General features: G+C 47.1%; 1 protein-coding gene across 1 annotated transcript in view; it reads right to left on the reverse strand.

The window, feature by feature from the left end:
* LOC126456452 (protein bowel) overlaps positions 1–24,563 on the reverse strand; it is a 291,336-nt gene that overhangs the window by 237,427 nt on the left and 29,346 nt on the right. Inside the window, exon 2 of the mRNA XM_050092201.1 lies at positions 20,438–21,393. Within this exon, the coding sequence (XP_049948158.1) occupies positions 20,438–21,390 (953 nt within the window). The 5' untranslated portion in view covers positions 21,391–21,393. The remainder of the gene's footprint in view (positions 1–20,437; positions 21,394–24,563) is intronic.

Consider the following 24,563-nt stretch of genomic DNA (forward strand, 5'->3'; position numbering starts at 1 on the left):
CAGATGCTGGGACAATCCATTATGGAAATCGTTAGGGAATTCAATATTCCGAGATCCATCCACAGCGTCAAGAATGTGCAGAGAATATCAAATTTCAGACATTAGCTCTCATTACGGACAACGCAGTGGCCGACAGCTTTCATTTGACGACCGAGATCAGCGGCGTTTGCGTAGTTGTCAGTGCTAACAGACAAACAATAAATCATGAAGTAACCGAAGAAATCAACAGGGGACGCACGACGAACGTATCTGTTCGTGCAGTGTGGCGAAATTTCGCTTTAATGGCAGCATACAACCGTCGGGAGTGCCGATGCTGACATCACGGCACCGCCTACAACCTTTCCTGGGCTCGTGACCATACCGGTCGGACCCCACACGACTGGAAAACCGTGGACTGGTCAGTCCGGAATTTAGTTTGTAAGAGTTGATGGTAAGGTTCGCGTGTGGTGCAAACCCCACGAGTTACCCCCAAGTTACCAACAAGCTAGTGCTGGCTCCATAATGGTGTGGGCTGTGTTTACATGGAATGGACTGGGTCCTCTGGTCCAACTAGACGTATGGAACATTCCACCTCGGAAATCGTTACGGGAATATTCAGACATCCACAGTGTCAAGAGCGTGACGAGAATACCAAATGTCAGCCGTTACCTCTAACCACAGACAATGCAGTGGCCGACGGCCTTCACTTAGCTATCGAGAGCGGAGGCGTTTCCTAACAGACCAGCAACAGTGTCTGAAAAAAACACCGAAATCAATGTGCGACTAAGGACGAATGTATCCGTTAGGACAGTGCGGCGAAATGTGGCGCTAATAGACTATGTCAGCCGACAGCCGATGCGAGTACCTTCGCTAACAGCATGACAAAGCCTGCATATCGGTTGGACCCTTGACGATTGGAAAACCGTGGCCTAGTCAGATGAGTCCCGATTTCAGTTGATGAGAGCTGGTGGTAGAGTTCGAGTGTGGGTAGACCCCAGTAAGCCACGGATCCAAATTGTCAACAAGGCACTGTTTAAGCTGGTGGTGGCTCCGTAATGGTGTTTACCTGGAATGGACAGAGTTCTTTGGTCCAACTGAACCGATCATTGACTGGAAATGTTTATCTTCGGCTACTTGGAGCCTTTCTGCAGCCATTGACTTCACGTTCCCAAACAACGATGGACTTTTTTTATGTGGATGTCACTGGACCGCAGTTTTTCGCGACTGGTTTGAAGAATATTTTGGACAGTTCGAGCGAATGATCTGGCTACCCAGACCGCCCGACATGGTCACAATCGGGTGCTGGTGCTCAAAATCCTGCACCGGCTACAACTTCACAGTTATGGACGGCTATAGATGCAGCGTGGCTCAATATTTCTGCAGGGGACTTCCAACGACTTGTTGCGTCCATGACACGTCGACTTGCTGCATTACGCCGGCCAAAAGGAGGTCCGATATTAGGAGGTATCCCATGACTTCTGTCACGTCAGGTATACTGTGGTCATTAGGGGACCTACGACGCTACCTTAGGACAAGCCCGATACTACTTATGTCGTGCGTTGTGCCTCGATAGTACAGCGGCAGGGCTGTGAGCCGGAGGTGTCTCGCGAGGCGCGGCAAGATGGGTGACGCCTGATGGAGCGGGGCGGCGGCGAGTGAGGCAGTGGCTGGCAGCTAGCGGCTGGCGGCTGCTGGCCGGACTCGTGTTGTGTTGCGGCGGCGGCAGGGGCGGCTCGGGTGTCGCGGCACGCGTCGCTGCCCCGCGCGTCGCCGCCTCCCTGACAGCCGGTGTCGGGCTACACGGCTAGCGGCACACCGCCCCCTTTTCCTCACAAAACACACCGCGCCTTCCGCCTGCTGCCGTCTACCTCATTTTTCCCCTTTGTGGTAAAAAAACTGGGGCCTTCGCCGCGCGGGATTAGCTGAGCGGTCTGAGGTGCTGCAGTCATGGACTGTGCGGCTGGTCCCGGCGGAGGTTCGAGTCCTCCCTCGGGCAAGGGTATGTGTGTTTGTCCTTAGGATAATTTAGGTTAAGTAGTGTGAAGGCTTAGGGACTGATGACCCTAGCAGTTAAGTCCCATAAGATTTCACACATTACCTTACCTGGGGCCTTCGGGACGGCGACGTTAGTGAAGGTGCAAGGTTCCAGGGAGGACCTCAACAACACTCATTGTGACAAAAGTCATGGGGTACCTCCTAATATCTCCTGGCGTAGTGCAGCAACTCAGCGTGGTGTGGACTCAACAATCTCTTCCTGGCGTAGTGCAGCAATTCAGCGTGGTGTGGACTCAACAAGTCGTTGGAATTCTCCTACAGAGTTACTGAGCAATGCTGCCTCTATAGCCGTCCATAACTGCGAAACCGTCGTCGGTGCAGGATTTTGTGCGAGAACTGACCTCTCGATTACGTTCCATTAATGTTCGATCAGATTCACGTCGGGCGATTTGGATGGCCAAACCATTCGCTCGAACTGTCCGGAATGTTCTTCAAACCAACCGCGAACAGTTGTCGCCCAGTGACATCATGCACAGTCATCCACAAAAGAATCCATCATTGTTTCAAAACATGAAGTTCATAAATCACGGCAAATGGTTTCCAAGTAGCCGAATATAACCATATCCGGTCAATAATCGGTTCAGCTGGACCAGACGACCCAGTCCGCTCCATGTAAACACTGGCCACACTGTGCATCTTCATATTTTCGCGGCGCAAATGCTGATTCATAGAATTTCGGGCGTGCAGCCGCATAAATTCGACTTCTTCTTCTAATATTTCGGCTGAATACCGTCCAGCCATCTTCAAAGTGAGCCGAGATGACTGACGCTCCAGCACTTGCTCCGTCCTTTCTAAGCCATGGACCGCACCACTGCGCATGCGACCACAGATACACAAGGCGCCAGAGACGTTAATCGGCGGCAAAGACGTATGGCATATGCATGGAAATAGATCTATGGCTGCACAGTCGATCCACAAGGTGATATCGACGTATTACTGCGAGCTGCACCGTCGCGACGTCTTTGTGATTTTATTACAGAAATTGCCGGATTCGTCGCCAAGCGAATTTCAATTGCTTCCAGAAGGATAAGGTCGAGGCTACTCTATGTTGTACGATAACGTCGAAATTTTAGCCTCGACTTCATCCTTCTGAGACTCAGTAGTGAAGGAAGCATTTGAAATTCACTTTGCGACGAATTTAATTAATAGAGATAGCGGCTTCAGCTTGGACAAATCTTGGAATCCGGCAATTCCTGTAATAAAATCACAAAGACGTCGCGACGTTGCAGCTCGCAGTGATACGTAGATATCACCGTATGGATTGACTGCGCAGCCATAGTCTGACGCCGATTAACGTCTCTGGCGCCTTGTGTATCTGTGGCCAAATGCGCAGTGATGCGGTCCACGGCTTAGAAAGGACGGAGCAAGTGCTGGAGTGTCAGTCACCTCGACTCACTCTGAAGATGGCTGGACGGTATTCAGTCCAAATATTAGAAGAAGTCCGTTTCGCAGACGATGTCGTGGTGTTAGCAAAGGCACTCGCGTCGGTCTGTTCCCACATTCCTGTAACGCCAGAGTTCGCCGCACTGTCCTAGTGGATACGATAGTCGTATGTCTCACATTGATTTCTGCTGTTATTTCACGCAGCGTTGCTTGTCTGTCAGCACTGACAAATCTACGCGCACTCAGCTGTTGTCGCTCGTTAAGTGGAGCCCGTCGGCCACAGTGTTGTCCATCGTCAGAAGAAACGCCTGAAATTTTGTATGCTCGGTACTCTCTTGACACTATGGATCTCGGAACATTGAATTCCATAACGATTTCCGAAATGGAATGTACCATGCGTCTAGCTCCAACTACCATTCCACGTTCAAAGTCCAAGTCCAGTCGTGCGGCCATAATCACATCGTAAACCTTTTCACATGAAACTCCACATTTCAAATGGTATCTCCTCCAATGCACCACCCTTTTATACCTTGTGTACGCGATACTTCTGCCATCTGCATAAGTGCATATCGCTACCCCGTGACTTTTGTCAGTTCAGTATAGTGTCCAGTTAATATTGGCTCTAAAATGAGTGCCTTAAGACCTATGAGCACTTGTTCACCTTCGTCACTGTGAATCACGTCTCTTCTACTCATAGCTGCACACAGCTCTTGTCCCTTTGAGCCCCGCCGGTCACGGTGGCCGAGTGGTTCTAGGCGCTTCAGTCCGGAACCGCGCGACTGCTGCGGTCGCAGGTTCGAATCCTGCCTCGGGCATGGATGTGTGTGATGTCCTTAGCTTAGTTAGGTTTAAGTAGTTCTAAGTTCTAGGGGACTGATGACCTCAGATGTTAAGTCCCATAGTGCTCAGAGCCATTTGAACCATTTTTTGAACCTTTGAGCCCCAACACTATGAAAACAAATATAATTTTCACCTAATTAATCTTTATTATCGTAGTTACTAGTAGTGGTACGGGTTACACTCCGCCAAGCAACTAACGGTGGCTTTCGGAGTAGCTATGTTGATGTAGATGTATTAAGTAATGAATACAAGAAGGAATTGACAAAAAGTAAACCCTCAGTTGTTTCAAGGGCATACAGTTATCAAACCATCCATCATTTCATGTGATATATTTGAAAACAAATTTACATTGTCGTCGACACAGTCCCACATCTCGAAACTCACAAAACTTAAGTTTTTCCAAAGAGTGTAACATGATCGCAATGAAACACCTGGGGAGTACAACAAAAAATACGAACTAGCGATATTTTGTTACGAGTGTTTAGGGTTTGTAATACTTGGTGTGGGTGGATGAACGTATAACTTGCGTCATCAACTGCAGCGTTTACCTGCGCCTGCAGAAGCACTGCAGCCGATCTGTCAGCTTCCCCGGCGCATCCTCGCCGCGGCGTGATTTACAGGCAAATGCTGCGGCGCCGGCAGAAACAAACGTGCTCGCCAGCCGGCTGCTCCGCGGCGTGCCACCTCCGCCTCCGCTCGGCTCCTTTCCTTTCACTCTGACAGCGGCGGAGGGCATTGACCTTGCGGAAGGTCCTCCACCGGCTGCGCGGCCGCCGGAACACCAGAGCGCCGGATCTTACCGGACTGCCGCCTGCGACCCACTCGCCTACTGGCAAACACCTGCAGGGACCTTAGCGCAACGCAACGTAACTTAACGTAACGTAACGCTGTCCCAAACCCGAAGGTTGCTTTCGACACCTCAGTGCTATGCTGGGCATCGTCCTCTTGGAGGTGGTAACTGTCCTAAATACTCCTTCGCAAAGGAAAATCCAGAAGTACTGCTAGCGCTCATTAACACACCACTGCACATACGAATGCTACAAATATTAGTAATGGCGCTGTTGCGAAACAAGTGAAACCGCTAAAATTCAACAAAAGCTCCAGGATTCGATAGCATCCCTACCAGAGTCCATACCAAATTTGCCCTGATTTAACAGCTCTTTTAATCTACCGTAGATTTCTCTAACAGAAAACTGTGCCCAGCAGCTCGAAGAAAACACAAGTCTACAAGCACGGTAGCAGAAGTCATCCTTAAAACTAACATCCAATATCTTTCAAATTCATTTATTGCCGAATCTTAAAGCATATCCTGATTTCAAAAATAATGAGGTATCTCGAAAACAATAATTTCCGTGCCAACCAGCATGGATGCCGAAAACATCGGTCGTGCGAAACCCCATGGCTGCTTTTGTGACATGACATCATCAGACCTATGAATCTAGGCAGTTCTACATCTACATCTACACGATTACTCTGCAATTCACATTTAAGTGTTTGGCAGAGGGTTCATCGAACCACAATCATACTATCTCTCTACCATTCCATTCCCGAACAGCGCGCGGGAAAAACGAACATCTAAACCTTTCTGTTCGAGCTCTGATTTCTCTTATTTTATTTTGATGATCATTGCTACCTATGTAGGTTGGGCTCAACAAAATATTTTCCCATTCGCAAGAGAAAGTTCGTGACTGAAATTTCGTAAATAGATCTTGCCGCGACGAAAAACGTCATTGCTTTAATGACTTCCATCCCAACTCGCGTATCATATCTGCCACACTCTCTCCCCTATTACGTGATAATACAAAACGAGCTGCCCTTTTTTGCACCCTTTCCATGTCCTCCGTCAATCCCACTTGGTAAGGATCCCATACAGCGCAGCAATATTCTAACAGAGGACGAACGAGTGTAGTGTAAGCTGTCTCTTTAGTGGACTTGTTGCATCTTCTAAGTGTCCTGACAATGAAAAGCAACCTATGGCTCGCCTTCCCCACAATATTATCTATGTGGTCTTTCCAACTGAAGTTGTTCGTAATTTTTACACCCAGGTACTTAGTTGAATTGACAGCCTTGAGAATTGTACTATTTATCGAGTAATCGAATTCCAACGGATTTCTTTTGGAACTCATGTGGATCACCTCACACTTTTCGTTATTTAGCGTCAACTGCCACCTGCCACACCATACAGCAGTCTTTTCTAAATCGCTTTGCAACTGATACTGGTCTTCGGATGACCTTACTAGACGGTAAATTACAGCATCATCTGCGAACAACCTAAGAGAGCTGCTCAGATTGTCACTCAGGTCATTTATATAGAACAGCAGAGGTCCCAGGACGCTTCCCTGGGGAACACCTGATATCACTTCAGTTTTACTCGATGATTTGCCGTCTATTACTACGAACTCATGCCGCAGCTTGATTAGAAGTCGCTTGTGAGGAACGGTGCCAAAAGCTTTCCGGAAATCTAGAAATACGGAATCAACTTGAGATCCCCTGTCGATAGAGGCCATTACATCGTGCGAATAAAGAGCTAGCTGCGTTGCACAAGAACGATGTTTTCTGAAACCATGCTGATTACGTATCAATAGATCGTTTCCTTCGAGGTGATTCATAATGCTTGAATACAGTATATGTTAGGTAGATTCAGTTTTTCTTGACTTCCAAAAAATAAAAATAAAAAATTACTCAGTACAATGGCACGGCTTATTAACGAAGGTGTGATTATAAGAAGCATCAGAGGAAAGTTGTCACTGGATTGTGGATTTCTTGACAGGGAGGTCGCAGTAAGTAGAAGTGACGTCAGGGGTGTCTCAGCAATATGTATTCGGACCATTGCTCTTCATATTGTATCTTAATGATATGGTAAACAATATCATTAGGAGTCTCACACTTTCTGCAGATGATGCAGTTATGTATATTGAAGTATAGCCTGAAAATAACTGCACAGTTATTCACTCAGATCTGTATAAGATTTCGAATTTTGACAAAGACTGCAAATTTGCTTTAAATCTCAGTAATGTAATATTGCGAATTTCACAAGGGAGAAAACGCACTGTCCTGTGGCCACAATATAAATGAATTATAGCTGGAATGTATCAACCGAGCCGGCCGCGGTGGTAGAGTGGTTCTAGGCGCTTCAGTCCGGAACCGCGCTGCTGCTACTGTCGCAGGTTCGAATCCTGCCTCGGTCATGGATGTGTGTGATGTCCTTAGGTTAGTTAGGTTTAAGTAGTTCTAAGTTTTAGGAGACTGATGACCTCAGATGTTAAGCCTCATGGTTCTCAGAGCCATTTGAATCAATCCGTACAAATACGTGGGTTAATAATTTGCAGGGATTAGAAGTGAAATGATCACATAGATTTTTCCATAGTTAAAGGACGTTGCACACTTCGCTTCGTTAATAGAATATTTGGTAAATACGATTATTTTACAAAGTAGATTGCTTAAAAAACATTCGTGCGGCCCATCCTAGAATACTGATCAAGTGTGTGCCAGTCATAGACCAGGAATATTGGTTCAATGGTTCAAATGGCTCTGAGTACTATGGGACGTCACATCTGAGGTCATCACTCCCCTAGAACGTAGAACTACTTAAACCTAACTAATCTAAGAACACCATACACATCCATGCGGGATTCGAACTGAGACCATAACGGTCGCGCGGTTCTAGACTGAAGCGCTTAGAACCGCTCGGCCACACCGACCGGCCCCAGGAGATATTCAACTTGTGAAAACCATACGGATGGTCGCAGGTTTTCTTGACCCCAGGCAGAACGTCACAGATATTCTGAAAATCCCGAGATATTCTGAAAACCCCGAACTGGCAGGCACTTGAAGAAAGGCACCAACCATTCTGCGAGAGCCAACTTACCCAGAGTCAAGACTCAGTATTAACCGATGAATATCGGAATATACCATAAACTTTGAGTATCGCTCTCGTAAGGGCAATGAAGAGGTAATAAAGATAGTGTTTAACTAATTACAACGCACTTAGGGATTTTAAGCAATCTTCCCGCGCCTGCTGCCTTACACGTTTCACACAAATGTAGATCAAGTGATAAGTGGCCGGAAAAATTTCTAGGACCACCCGAGGACTGAACCCCAGACTTACTGATTTGTAGCCTGACACTAATCCAATGAGTCAAAAGGCAACAGCAGAAATGGTGCTGGGCGAGAAAATAAGTGACCCACTTTTCACTCCACTTTACGACCTTTAGGTATCCTTCAGTAAAACAACCTACAATTGCACGACTGGTCACTGACTGCCCTCGACACTCCCCACTGCTTTACATATTCCATCCCTTCTATCAGTTCTTTCTGTTTCTTGTTCTTCTGATTCTAAGGCGCATTAGAATTCCCGATCAAGTACCTTACACCTTATACCCTTGAGGTGATTGGAGTACGGTTTGATTCAGTTTCCTTATCTCCTGCTTTCGTCCAACGTTTCATTGCAATTCTATTTCGTGTTTCCTGTTGTACATTCCATATCTAGCTGAGCCCTTACGCGGGCATTCTTCAGTACACCTACCTAGCAGCAGTCGTACACCTAACTGAGAAATTTGGAATGCTCTCGATAGTCTAATACCTAGTTTCTTTGAGGCACAGCTAACTGACAGAGAAATAAGACAGTGCAGGAATATTCGTTACATTAAACATCGATCTGCGTGTAAAACTTCATTTCATCCATCGCCTTATTAAATTAAATTTGGACTTATTTACTTACCTTCAGTTTGCCGTTATTGCGAGAGAATATTGCCAAAGCACAATTGCAGCGTATCGCCATTTTTCGGACTTCGAGAATGGATGAACCTTTGGCATAAGGTGCATCAGAGTTTCATGCAAACAGATCGCGCAGATCGTTTATTGTAATGCAATGATAACAGGAGTTGCGACGTGATGGAATCAGCATAATGGCTTGGCTAGGAGAGTTGTCACAGGTCCTTCCAGAAGGAAGAAAACGGTAGATTGTTTGACTGGCTGTGACAAACAGACGGATGGCTACAGCTGAAATCCTGGCAGAGGTCACAAGCAGAGTGTGTCACTACTAATAATAGGGAACAGATTATTCGCAGTCGGGTTCAGATTTCCAGTTAGCATCCGTTGTTTGCTAGTGATACCATACCACAGAGACTTTCATGGAGTGGAAACTGAGTCAACTAGGACTTTAAGTGGCATTCGCTGTAGTTCAGCGATAAGTCTCGCTTCCTTCTGTGGCTGTTAGATCTTTTCCAATGTGTCTGTAAACGACCTCCAGAAAGGTCGTAGGAAGCACTGACTCTCGATACCAGTACCTCTCCAGCTTCTCGACTAATGGTTTGGGGAGGTATTGGATATGGCAGGAGGCCTGATTTCTTCGTTGTTGGAAGGAGGAGGAATGGTCGAAATGATGTGTCAAGAATGTCAAACCCTGTCAAATCCGTCTGACACGAGTGCCAAAAAGCATATTACAGCAGGATAACGCAAGACGTCGCACTGCAGTTCACACAATAAACGCCTCCAGGGATGTCTGGATCCTTGACTGGCCTGCCCGGTGCTCCGATTTGTGACAAACAGAGCACATACGAAATGAGATGGGAAGACATGCACAGTACTTTGAAACTAGCCCCCAGACAGCAGTGTCATGCAATGAAGCACGTGTTTCAGGCATGGCAAGAAGTTCTTCACGACGACATTGAGATGTAGTTTGTTTCCAGGTTAGAACGAATAGAAAAGCTATTCACACCGTGTGCGTTAAATCTCATAATGACGTTGATGGACGTTAATATCCAACGGAAATTTAATCATTTAATACCTGTTACGTGATCAATAACTCTGCAAAGTTAGATTGATATGTGACTCCTGATTGATGGTGTGACAATGCCCGTATCTAGAATGAGATTTTCACTCTGCACCGCAGTGTGCGCTGATATGAAACTTCCTGGTAGATTAAAACTGTGTGCCCGACCGAGACTCGAACTCGGGACCTTTGCCTTTCGCGGGCAAGTGCTCTACTAACTGAGCTACCCAAGCACGACTCACGCCCCGTCCTCACAGCTTTACTTCTGCCAGTACCTCGTCTCCTACCTTCCAAACTTAACAGAAGCTCTCCTGCGCACACTCCGCTGCAGAGTGAATATCTCATTCTGGAAACATCCCCCAGGCTGCGGCTAAGCCATGTCTCCGTAACATCCTTTCTTTGAGGAGTGCTAGTTCTGCAAGTTTCGCAGGAGAGCTTATGTGTCTGTCAGTGTATATTGTCAAACCATCATGAACGTGCATTAGACCTTACTAAATGAACAGAGGAACAGTATCGCCGTGCTCTCAACTGCCTTAGAGAAACCGCAGAAAAATACATCGTGGTGGTCTGACAAGCATGTTAGTTTTTCAAAATGATGGAGCTCAGCAGTAAGACGTCCTTTCCTTTCAGGCTTTACTAAAGCAAATCTAGATTTCTACTAGTGCCTAGCCATTATCAGTTTCAATAGATGTCCTAGTATCTGTTGTTTGGACTAAATACTAGGGCATGTATTGAAACTATGAAATAGTGCACTAGTAATGGCTATGCACCAGCCGAAATCTAAATTTGCTTTAATAAAGCCTGAAAGGAAAGGACGACTTTTTGCTGAGCTCCATCATTTTGAAAGTCATATCACAGTCATTGCGTGCATCCCACATTCCTAATGGAAGGTACTCCTCTCCGTCCGAACAGGCCACCGCAGCGACCGGCCGCCGTGTCATCCTCTCAACCCAGGGGCGTCACTGGATGCGGATACGGAGGGGCATGTGGTCAGTACACCGCTCTTCCGGCCGTTATCAGTTTTGGAGACCGTAGGCGCTACTTCTCAGTCAAGTAGTTCCTCAGTTGGTCTCACAAAGGCTGAGTCCACCCCGCTTGGCAACAGCGCTCTGCAGACCGGACAGTCACCCATCCAAGTGCTAGCCCAGCCCCACAGCGCTTAACTTCGGTGATCTGACAGAACCGCTGTTACCACTGCGGCAAGGCCGTTGGGAATGGAAGGCAACTTGAGTATTTTAATCACTACAATGCGTTGTTCGGTTCGTTAGAAAGCGGTCACCGCGTGACTAAAGAGGAAAAAGGATTTAACATGCTTTCATTTCGTCTCGAAATTCCTACCTTGCCTCTAATTGTTTACTTTGCTCCAAGCTACATGGCGAGCGCTCGACACGGCTAACACAGTACGTGAGCGCAGGGGCTGCAGTAAGTGTGACTTCCGTCTGCTACATGGGAATTACCCGTTCCCCTCTGGTGGCTGCCCGTATTCCTAGAAAGCGTGAAACAATGCAGCCGGCTGCACGACGTTCACGCCGCTGTCTATTCCTAGAAGACAGAACGGGTGCCTAGATTCGTATCACGCCTTGTTAACAAGGGGCGCGGAGGCGGCGAGACGCGTGTTTCGCGAGCAACGCCGGCAGCTGTCACGAGAACAGCGCCGACGAGCCTCGCCTCAAGAGAACAGCGGAAGAACAGCACACTCTGATCCGAACGCTGGGCTCAGCTCTGCTGCTTCGCATGTGCTGAACGTTGAAGGCTGCCGGGATCAAATTGGACCTGGACTGGGATTCGAACGCGACACCAGACTTTCGCGGGCAGAACTCTTCCAGCTGTACAACCCGCACACGCCCCCGTACCAACTGACTCCTACAATCCGCCATTGCCTCTCACCTTCCGTTGTAAAACCCACAGGGGGCTCCATTCTACTACTTCTCATGGCTTGAACTAACTGAGACAGAGAATTCTGCTGACATTTTCGTTTATCTATGCATAATAATAACCGACGCTCCTGGCTTCAAAATCTTTATTAGAAGTTGCTGTCTACTTTTGGCTCTCTATAGAATCATGTGATCGTTCAGCTCTTTTCCAGATTTGGATTTAAATCATGATTTATTACTATGCCGTAGGTTGGGCCAAAAAAAAAAAAGTCACTGTTTAAAGGTATCCTTCATCTTATTCCATTCGTGGCTGCGCGCCTGCATTCCTCCAACGGAAAGACGCCAAGCTACATGTGCCTGTGCCTAGGGCTGCGCAAACAACATTCACGTTCGAACGGCCTCGAGATCTGCCGATATGTCGCACCGTTCCATACAATATCGAGCTTGTTCGAAGAATCACGTGACTTATGACACGCGCGGCACGTAAGAAACTACGAACCAGCGGCAACAATAAGCTATGGCTCTGCTTAAAAAATGACAATTTCGTGGAAGAAACGGTATTGAATCCTACCAATGCGCAAATTCCGATTGTGTTTGTACAGATTTACGAGTTGTCGTACAATACCTGTATGTACGGCTATATAAACATTTACGCTGATTATTAAGTAAAGGTAAAAGATACAGACGAAAATGTTGTCCTCCAAAAAATATTAGTTGACTCAATCCAATATAATACTTCAGTTATTTATGAGAGACGGTTCCAACCGAGCAATTCCACCCCCTTTCATATGTTAGAATAACAGATAAAAACGATACCAGAGTTTACTTAGTTTGAAAACAGGTCTACAACAAACAGATTAAACAGCCACGACATTTACGAGGTGCATTCAAGTTCTAAGGCCTCCGATTTTTTTTCTCCGGACTGGAAAGAGATAGAAACATGCGCATTGTTTTAAAATGAGGCCGCGTTCATTGTCAATACGTCCCAGAGATGGCAGCACCGTACGGCAGATGGAATTTTACCGCCAGCGGCGAGAATGAGAACCGCTTTAAATACTTAAAATGGCGACGTTTTCCGTACTTGAACAGCGTGCAATCATTCGTTTTCTGAATTTGCGTGGTGTGAAACCAATTGAAATTCATCGACAGTTGAAGGAGACATGTGGTGATGGGAGTTATTGATGTGTCGAAAGTGCGTTCGTGGGTGCGACAGTTTAACGAAGGCAGAACATCGTGTGACAACAAACCGAAACGACCTCGGGCTCGCACAAGCTGCTCTGACGACATGATCGAGAAAGTGAAGAGAATTGTTTTGGGGGATCGCCGAATGATTGTTTAACAGATTGCCTCCAGAGTTGGCATTTCTGTGGGTTCTGTGCACACAATCCTGCATGACGACCTGAAAATGCGAAAAGTGTCATCCAGGTGGGTGCCAGGAATGCTGACAGACGACCACATGGCTACCCGTGTGGCATGTTGCCAAGCAATGTTGACGCGCAATGACAGCATGAATGCGACTTTCTTTTCGTCGGTTGTGACAATGTATGAGACGTGGCTGCCATTTTTCAATCCAGAAACAAAGCGCCAGTCAGCTCAATGGAAGCACACAGATTCACCGCCACCAAAAAAATTTCGGGTAACCGCCAGTGCTGAAAAAATGATGGTGTCCATGTTCTGGGACAGAGAGGGCGTAGTCCCTACCCATTGCGTTCCAAAGGGCACTACGGTAACAGGTGCATCCTACGAAAATGTTTTGAAGAACAAATTCCTTCCTGCACTGCAACAAAAACGTACGGGAAGGGCTGCGCGTGTGCTGTTTCACGAAGACAACGCACCCGCACATCGAGCTAACGTTACGCAACAGTTTCTTCGTGATAACAACTTTGAAGTGATTCCTCACGTTCCCTACTCAATTGACCTGGCTACTAGTGACTTTAGGCTTTTTCCAACATTGAATGACACTCTCCGTGGCCGCACATTCACCAGCCGTGCTGCTATTGCCTCAGCGATTTTCCAGTGGTCAAAACAGACTCCTAAAGAAGCCTTCGCCGCTGCCATGGAATCATGGCGTCAGCGTTGTGAAAAATGTGTACGTGTGCAGGGCGATTACGTCGAGAAGTAACGCCAGTTTCATCGATTTCGGGTGAGTAGTTAATTAGAAAAAAAAATCGGAGGCCTTAGAACTTGAATGCACCTCGTAATGAAGAATTACATTTTGGACAAATTAAATAGATTGTAATAAAGTGACTGTAAATTTTAATGCGAGAATGACTTAACAGCCTCAGGACCCACACTGGGGATAATACAATCAGGTGCAGCACTTTCGACTGAAACGGCAAACGGTCTCGAAAACAGATGTAAGATTGGCACTGTCAGATGGTTGAAATGGCTCCAAGCACTTATCTTCTGAGGGCATCAGTCCCCTAGACATAGAACTACTTAAACCTAACTAACCTAAGGACATCACACACATCCATGCCCAAGGCAGGATTCGAACCTGCGAACGTAGCGGTCGCGCGGTTCCATACTGTAGCGCCTAGAACCCTCGGCCACTCCTGCCGGCGGGAGGTGTCAGGAAGGGACCTATAATGACAGTAGGTTCTCCACAACTACTCAGTTAGCAGCCGAAAGGAAGTAGCTTTCGAATGGGAACCGAATACGTTTGATGACAAGGCGACAAGTAGACCGAATCCTCCACCGGAAAACACGTCTGATGTGTCAAAAATGGTTCAAATGGCTCTGAGCACTATGGGACTCAACTGCTGAGGTCATAAGTCCCCTAGAACTTAGAACTACTGAAACCTAACTAACCTAAGGACATCACACACATCCATGCCCGAGGCAGGATTCGAACCTGCGAACGTAGCGGTCGCGCGGTTCCAGACTGTAACGCCTAGAACCGCTCGGCCACTCCGGCCGGCTTCTGATGTGTCCAAAATGTTCAAATGGGTGTGAATTCCTAAGGGACCAAACTGCATAGGTCATCGGTCCCTAGACTTACACAATACTTAAACTAAGTTAAACTAACTTATGCTAAGAACAACAGACACACCTGTACCCGAGGGAGGACTCGAAACTCCGTGCAGGACGCCTCAAACCGCGCGGCCACTCCGCGCGGCTCTGGTGTGTCATGTGTCATGCACGGCTTTAGTGACAGCACGTGTGTCAAATTACAGGAATCTCTTATCGACGCAACTAATCTGTACACCTTGTAAGTGAGAGTGATATGCCTCCTTGCCCGATTTAGGTGTTCGTATGAATGTGAATGTGATCACTCAGAAGCAAATGATGAAAACATAGTAGTTTGTCACACAAGCTACAGAAAACGAACGCAACAGTTCTACAATCACACAGTTTCTCTGTGCTTTGTTAAAACATATGTTTTTAACGTTTTTGAAGTTGCCTTCCGTTTTGGAAGCTTTGACTCTTGAATTCTTTGGTTGTAACACAGTTCGCACCGGTTTATTTGTTATTTTCATTTCTGTGAGACGTGTGTGTGGTTACTCGCCTCCTGTCACTATTAATCATAATGACACGAGTTTTGAACGCGGCTCGTCCAGTTTGGAGTTCAACAACGTAACCTCTTACACACGACATCATGGCTGTGTATTTCTGCTCAATATTGCAGTTTTTAAGCTTGGACTGTTCACTGTTCAGTACACATTCTTCCTGTTTTCTACATCTACATCTACGTGATTACTCTGCAATTCACACTTAAGTGCCTGACAGAGGGTTCATCAAACCATTTTCATACTACTTTTCTACCATTCCACTCTCGAGAGGCGCGTGGGAAAAAGGAACACCTAAATCTTTCCGTTCGAGCTCTGATTTCTGTTATTTTATTATGATGATCTTTACTCCCTACGTAGGTGGGTGTTAACAAAATATTTTCGCATTCGGAAGAGAAAGTTGGTGATTGAAATTTCGTGTATAGATCTCTCCGCAAAGAAAACCGCCTTTGTTTCAGTGACTGCCACCCCAACTCGCGTACCATATCAGTGACACTCTCACCCCTATTGCGCGATAACACGAAACGAGCTGCCTTTCTTTGCACCTTTTCGATGTCCTCCCTCAATCCTACCTGGTAAGGATCCCACACCGCGCAGCAAAATTCCAGCAGAGGACGGATAAGTGTAATGTGGGCTGTCTCTTTAGTGGGTTTGTCGCATCTTCTAAGTATTCTGAAAACAAAGCGCAGGCTTTGTTTCGCCTTCCCCACAATATTATCTATGTGGTCTTTCCAATTTAAGTTGCTCATAATTGTAATTCCTAGGTATTTAGTCGAATTGAGAGCCCTTAAATTTGTGCGATTTATCGTATACCCCAAATTTATCAGATTTCTTTTAGCACCCATGTGGATGACCTCGCATTTTTCTTTGTTTAGTGCCAATTGGAATTGATCGTCTGATGATTTTACTAGACGGTAAATTACAGCATCATCACCAAACAATCTAAGGGGGCTGCTCAGATTATCACCTAGATCATTTATGTAAATCAGGAACAGTAGAGGGCCTATGACACTACCTTGCGCAACGCCAGACATCACTTCTGTTCTACTCGATGATTTACCATCTATCACTACGAACTGTGACCTCTCTGAGAGGAAATCACGAATCCAGTCACACAACTGAAACGATACTCCATATACACGCAATTTGATTAATAGTCGCTTGTGAGGAACGGTAACTAAAGCCTTCTGGAAATCTAGGAATATGGAATCGATCTGAGATCCCTCGTCGACAGCACTCATTACTTCATGGGAATAAAGAGCTAGCTGTGTTGCACAAGAACGATATTTTCTGAATCCGTGTTGGTTATGCATCAATAAGTCATTTTCTTCAAGCCGGCTAGTGTGGCCGAGCGGTTCTGGGCGCTTCAGTCTGGAACCGCGCGATCGCTACGGTCGCAGGTTCGAATCCTGCCTCGGGCATGGATGTGTGTGATGTCCTTAGGTTAGTTAGGTTTAAGTAGTTCTAAGTTCTAGGGGACTGATGGCCTCCAGTGTTAAGTCCCATAGTGCTCAGAGCAATTTGAACTATATTCTTCAAGGTGATTCATAATGTTTTCATGCTTGATCTGCGTTCAGTTTCTGACAGGCCATCCACTGGGCCATCTTACCACAAAATCTGAGGGGGTGCGATGAGGAGTTTCCCTTGTTAGTAATAAATAAAATTCGCGCTGTACCGGGTACTTCCGAGAGGGATTGAACAACGCTAAGACGGGCCGGGCTGCGGTCCGCACACCCTGCACGCGTGAAGTTTGACACGCCGTGGCCGGCCCTGATCTACACCTTGCATCGTTTGAAAAGAGGCACAATCGCTACTCTTCGGACAAGACGGCACGCTTCTAGTCGGCTACTGTGCAGTTCCCGTGCACTGAAGACGTGCAGCTCTGTGTGCCGCTGCGCTATTCTCCTTCAGTTTTTGTCGTGCTCCTCCAGGCGTTGAGGCAATCACCACGCTTACGTCAGACAGACAGTGTACGTTACTCTGCTCGTGGAAAGCACATCCTCCTCACCTCTCGGATACATCGTCTGCGGTTTCTACAGTGGTCTGAAGCGCATACGTCGACACGCGGGCGAACGCCGTAACAGTCTGAAACGCGTGCTGGAATGCCTCACCGCAGCCGCACTGCGGCGTCCTCCTACCGCCTACCCCGCATTCCCCCGTAATAACCGCAGGGGCGGCCGGACGCTCATGGGAACCGCCGGACTGCCAGCCTCCAGAAGATGGACCCGCCGTAGATTTACGGCCAGAAAACCAGTGGAGCGGCGCCGCCACGGCTGCACAGGTAGGACCGCCACGGGAACCGTGCGTGCCATGCGCCCGCGGGCAGCGCGGCATCTGGGCCATTGTCCAATCAGGCGCAGTTAGGGGGCACCCATCAAACGGACGCTACGGCCGTGATGGATGGATACTCGTCCCGAAAGGCAGTGCGATTCCGGAACCCTCATCCACGGCTATTAAATCGCTAGCGCTTCTCCGTTTTCTCGGAACAAAGCCACTCCATCGAAAGGCCCTATTAAAATTTGACATTTTATCATTTCGTACAAGGAAATTTTAAAGCCTAAGCAATTATTGTTGTATTTATATAAATCTTCACTAATAATAAAACTGTACAACCAAGGGTTTGTCTGTCTGACTGATTAAACATGCTAATCTCTAAATTACTACACGTATTTTCGTGGGATTTTCACAGGTTCAAAAATTGTTCAAATGGCTCTAAGCACTATGGGACTTAACATCTGAGGTCATCAGTCCCCTAGACTTAGAACTACTTAAACCTAACTAACGTAAGGACATCACACACATCCATGCCCGAGGCAGGATTCGAACCTGCGACCGTAGCAGCAGCGCGGTTCCGGACTAAAGCGCCTACAACCGCTCGGCCACCACGGCAGGCGAGAAGGGTCACGACTAACAGAAGGATGTGTAGGTGCTTTCCAGCGAAACTTCTGCAGAGTAGTCGAAATAACCTTGACCAGATGTGGGCGGCGCTATACTGCCACAGAATGACGACGTCTGTCAAAATTTCCGGGGGTTTGGACTTGGTGCTGCGGTTCATATTTTGCAAAGTGACCACATACCTCTGTACGTTAATTGTGGCGCTGTGTTCCATAGTGTCAATGAGCAGCGGACCCTTGCTGTCAAAGAAAAAGGTCATCATGATTTTCCCGGAGCTGGTGTGCTACTTGTTTCAACTACGGCGCAGAAGTTTCGCTGGGAAGCCACTACACATTTTGCATACACGGTCGATTCTCCCCATGCCTTTTCAATGTTTTTCGAGACCTGAAGAAAGATATTTGTGGCCGAGGAGTTGTTTCGGACGGAGAGGTGCAATTATGGTTCCGTACGCAACCACAAACTGTTTTCCATAAGGCATTGACCATTTTGTCTGACAGTGGGGTAAATGTATCTTTTATGGCGATTAGAAAGCAGGTGTTGACAGATGTGAAAATTACCGAACTATCAGCTTAATAAGTCACGGTTGCAAAATAATAACGCGAATTCTTTACAGACGAATGGAAAAACTAGTAGAAGCCGACCTCGGGGAAGATCAGTTTGGATTCCGTAGAAATATCGGAACACGTGAGGCAATACTGACCCTACGACATATCTTAGAAGCTAGATTAAAGAAAGGCAAACCTACGTTTCTAGCATTTGTAGACTTAGAGGAAGCTTTTGATAATGTTGACTGGAATACACTCTTTCAAATTCTGAAGGGGTGGCAGGGGTAAAATACAGGGAGCGAAAGGCTATTTACAATTTGTACAGAAACCAGATGGCAGTTATAAGAGTCGAGGGACATGAAAGGGAAGCAGTGGTTGGGAAGGGAGTGAGACAGGGTTGTAGTCTCTCCCCGATGTTATTTAATCTGTATACTTAGCAAGCAGTAAAGGAAACAAAAGCAAAATTCGGAGTAGGTATTAAAATCAATGGAAAAGAAATAAAAACTTTGAGGTTCGCCGATGACATTGTAATTCTGTCAGAGACAGCAAAGGACTTGGAAGAGCAGTTGAACGGAATGGATAGTGTCTTGAAAGGAGGATATAAGATGAACATCAACAAAAGAAAAACGAGGATAATGGAATGTAGTCGAATTAAGTCGGGTGATGCTGAGGGAATTAGATTAGGAAATGAGACAAAGTAGTAAAGGAGTTTTGCTATTTGGGGAACAAAATAACTGATGATGGTCGAAGTAGAGAGGATATAAAATGTAGACTGGCAATGCCAAAGAAAGCGTTTCTGAAGAAGAGAAATTTGTTAACATCGAGAATAGATTTAAGTGTCAGGAAGTCGTTTCTGAAAGTATTTGTATGGAGTGTAGCCATGTATGGAAGTGAAACGTGGACGATAAATAGTTTAGACAAGAAGAGAATAGAAGCTTTCGAAATGTGGTGCTACAGAAGAATGCTGAAGATTAGATGGCTAGATCACGTAAATAATGAGGAGGTATTGAATAGGATTGGGGAGAAGAGAAGTTCGTTGCACGACATGACTAGAAGAAGGGATCGGTTGGTAGGACATGTTCTGAGACATCAAGGGATCACCAATTTAGTATTGGAGGGCAGCGTGGAGGGTAAAAATCGTAGAGGGAGACCAACAAAATGGCTCTGAGCACTATGCGACTTAACTTCTGAGATCATCAGTCGCCTAGAACTCAGAACTAAGTAAACCTAACTAACCTAAGGACATCACACACATCCATGCCCGAGGCAGGATTCGAACCTGCGACCGTAGCGGTCGCTCGGTTCCAGACTGTAGCGCCTAGAACCGCACGGCCACTCCGGCCGGCGGAGACCAAGAGATGAATACACTAAGCAGATTCAGAAGGATGTAGGTTGTGGTAGGTACTGGGAGATGAAGAAGCTTGCACAGGATAGAGTAGCATGGAGAGCTGCATCAAACCAGTATCAGGACTGAAGACCACAACAACAAGTTTTGAAATAAAGTTTTCTTCTTCTATCTCATTGTCATTTGACATATTTCCGCACACCCTACTGAATAAGCAAGGTAGGTCTGTGAAGACTGACCTGTGGTCCCTGAGGTGGTCCTGTCTCCGGAACGCCTTGCCGCATATGTCGCACGAGTAGGGCCGCTCGTCGGTGTGCGTGCGCTCGTGAATGAGCAGGTTGTAGGACTTGGTGAACTGGCGCTTGCAGAACTGGCAGATGAACTGCTTCTTGGGCCGCGAGGCTCTACCGGGCGCGCGCAGCAGCCGCCGGTCGAGGTGGTGGGCGGCGCTGACGGCGGCGTGGTACACCGAGCCGGGGAACGCGAAAGCTGCCGCCCCCGCATAGGCGGCGGCGGCGGCGGCTGCCGCGGCGGCGGCTGAGGATGGCCCGGGAGGCGGCGGCGGCACCACGGGGGGCGGCGCGCCCGGGCCCTGCGGGGGCGGGGGCGGCAGCACGGCCAGCGCCGCCAGCTCCTTTCGCTTGTCCGCCATCAGCGCCATCAGCTCGAAGCTGGAGGAGGAGCCGCCGCCCGCCGAGCCGCCGCCGGAAGCGGAGGCGGCGGTGGCCGTCGGGGGCGGCGCCGGCGGCTTCGCACCCGGCTTGCACCCTGGGTCTCCGGGGGGCGGCGGGGGCGGCGGCGGAGGGAAGGGCGCGCCGGCGCTGGCGGCTGCTGCGGCGGCGGCGTGCACGAAGCGAGAGGGCACCACCGGCACGAAGGCGGAGGACTCGCGGTGGTGGTGGGCGGCGGCCGCCGTCAGCGCCGCCAAGTGGCGGTGGTACAGAGACACTTCGAAGGCGGCGGCCGCGGCGGCGGCGGCTGCGCTGCTACCGCCCCCACCGCCGCCGCTGCCTCCGCTACCGGAAGCGGAGCTGCCGCCTCCGGATCGAGAGGTGGACGCACCCGGCGAAGGGAGCGTCGGGAACGGCGGGGGCGGAACTGGGGGCGGAAGGCCCGGTGGCGCACGTCCCGGCGGCGGCCGGGTGCATAGCTGCAGCGGCAGCTCCGACCGCTCCTGGCCCTCTATAGGCATCCTCTGCAACACAACACACAAACGCATATATTATCTCTTATACTACCCATCGTTTTTTTAAAGGAGGTAGGACGTCAAACGGGCCGACTTGGAGCAGGAGAGGCATTACAGGAAATTTTAATTTCCAGTGTCCATACTTTTACAAATAAATTCATAAAACTTTGTCAGCATCACCAGGAAGGATTCAGGATTCACACTCATTGCAGTGGAAGTTCGAAAACATAACAAAATAATTTTTTTTCGTGTGAAATTTTATCATTGTTTCACTTACTAATGGCTGCATTTGTTGCTATAGGTACCCTTTTCTTCATAAGTTAGAGAGATTCTTCGATGAATTTTGCACAGCATACATACCATACTTACAGGTGTACGAAACTCTAGAATTTATTTAATTTATGAAAAAAATTTAATTTATGAAAAAAAAACTTCATGTTCAGAAAAAACACAAATTTTGTAGTTAATTACCTCAATTTTTACCACAGTTTTTAATAGATTTAGAAAGTTCTAGAGTTTCATACACCTTTAAGTATGGTTTGTATGCTGTGCAAAATTCATCGATCCATCTCTCCTACTTATGAAGAAAATTGTACCTACAGCAACAAATGCTGCCATTAGTAAGTGAAAAAAATGATGAAATTTCACACGTAAAAAAATTTACTTCATTATGTTTTAGAACTTCCACTGCTATAAGTGTGAATTCTGAATCCTTCCTGGTCATGCTGACAAAGTTTTATCAATTTATTTGTAAAAGTATAGACAGTAGAAAATAAAATGTCCTGTGGTGCCTCTCCTGCTCCAAGTCGGCCCATTTGACGTCCTACCCACCTTAATATGAGGTGGTAGCAGTCCAGCATTCCGTTAACATGTTTTAAAATATTAGGATCAATATAAAAATACTTGACCTTAATTCAATACGACGGCGTGGTGAAAAGTAATGCATTCGAATTTTTTACGTCAAAACTCTTACAGTTTTTTAAATAAAACAGACTTTATCAACATTCTACATCACACTTCTTATCTATATGTCTATCTCTCAACACGGTTACCGTCGCGACGAGTAAATTTCTTCCAACTAGAGACCAGTTTGTTGATACCTTCACTGCAGAATGTCTGACTTTGTTGACGGAGCTACAACCTCACCTCTGCTTGCATTGCTCAATCACTACCAAGTTGTTCTTTAAGTTTTGCAAACAGATGAAAAATCGGATGGGGCCAAGTCGGGACTGTATGGAGGATGATCGAGGACACTGTACCCAAGGCGTCGGATTGTCGGAGATGTGGCAGCGCTCGTGTGTGGGCTGGGATTGTCATGCAGAAGGAGAGGATTCTGCACGTGTGGACGAACGTTTCCCTGCAGTTAGAAACTCGATTAAGGCACAAACTGCCATGTTACACGCTACAGTTCCGAGCTCTCTACCGGCAGGGGGTTGCAACTTGCTTCAGAGAAGCGTAGAAGTCCACCGAACAACATGCACGACGTGTAATCCTCAACCGATATTGAAAGCAGAATAAACTATTCGGAGACATTAGTTTTCAGCTCACCCGCAACACTACATCTGTGTAAAAATATTATCAAAATTGTGACATTAAAACGAGACATATTCGCTGTTATCTTCTTCACAGGAGAAAAAAAGATGTTTCTGAGAAGGTGAATATGATAAACGAGAACGAAAATTCAGAGAACTGGAAGGACGTGTGTACGAAAAGCAACAGTTACGAAGAAGATAAACTGTCCTGTGCGGGCATAGTCAGCGGGTTTGGATCTGGAAAGCTGAGCGTAGCGTATGTGCGTTTGTGTAGTAACACACTGCGTAGATGAGTTGCTCCGAGTAAGCAACATATAACAAGTCACATGCATTGGAGAGATAAGCAGCCACAAATATCACTAGCAGAGGGCGTTTCCTCATTATTCGTGAGCACACTTTGAACGGTATGGGATTATAGTAAATATATTTTAAGATAATTCAAAGGCATTACCAGTGTAATTCTTTTCAACTATTAACTGCGAATTACAGTTTTATACTAAAATGTGTAATAATATTATTCGGGTGTTTAAAATAAAAGGTGCGAAACAGCACTGTCGGTATAAGTGAAGTGTTTATTCAAAAGTAACACATCCATCCCACTGTTACACGAACCGAAAGATTCCCTGTTCTCAGAATACCTGTGGCCGTGACAGGAGCCAGTTCTCCACTGCGTCGTACAGTTCATCGTCCAAGTTGCAGGGCAACAGTTTGAGCCTTTTTGTGTGTGTGTGTGTGTGTGTGTGTGTGTGTTTGTGTGTGTGTGTGTGTGTGTGTGTGTGTGTGTGTGTGTGGACCAGACACACGGAAGTCGTAGGGCGACATGTCCGCGCTTTAGGGCGGAGAATTTGGTGGCCAGCAGAAGTGTTTAAACTCAGAAGAGTGTCCGTGGAGCCACTCCGTAGCAATTCTAGACTTGTAGGGTGTCGCATTGTCCTGCTGGAATTGCCCACGTCCGTCGGAATACACAGTGGATATGAATGGATGCAAGTCACCAGAGAGGACGCCTATGTACGTGTCATCTGTCAGAGTCGTATATAGATGTATCAGGGGTCTCATATCACTCCAACTGCACACGCCTCCACCAGCGTCCACAAGCTTCAACAGTCCCCTCCTGACATGTGGGGTCCATGCATTCATGAAGTTGTCTCCTTACACGTCCATCCCCTCTATATAATATGAAACGAGACTCGTCCGACCAGGCAACATGTTTCCAGTCATCAATAGTCCAATGTCGGTGCTGACGGACCTAGACGATACGTAAAGCTTTGTGTCGTGCATGCAACTAGGGTACACGAGTGGGCTTTCGGCTCCGAAAGCCCATATCGATGATGTTTCGTTGAATAGTTCGCACGTTGACATTTGTTGATGGTCCAGCATTGAAATCTGCAACAATTTGCGGCAGATCCCTGATATTCACGGTACGCTCTTGAAATGGACGTACGGGGAAATCCCAGTATCTTCGCTACCTCGGAGATGCTGTGCACCATCGCTTGTTCGCCCACTATAGCGCCACGTTCAAACTCACTTAAATCTTGAAACCTGCCATTGTAGCAGCAGGAACGGATCTAACAACTGCGCCAGACACTTGTTGTCTTATATAGCCGTTGCCGACCGGTGCGCTGTATTCCGCCTGTTTACATATCTAAT

The sequence above is a fragment of the Schistocerca serialis genome, chromosome 2 (assembly GCF_023864345.2).
Source record: "Schistocerca serialis cubense isolate TAMUIC-IGC-003099 chromosome 2, iqSchSeri2.2, whole genome shotgun sequence".
In the NCBI taxonomy this organism is placed as follows: Eukaryota; Metazoa; Arthropoda; class Insecta; order Orthoptera; family Acrididae; genus Schistocerca; species Schistocerca serialis.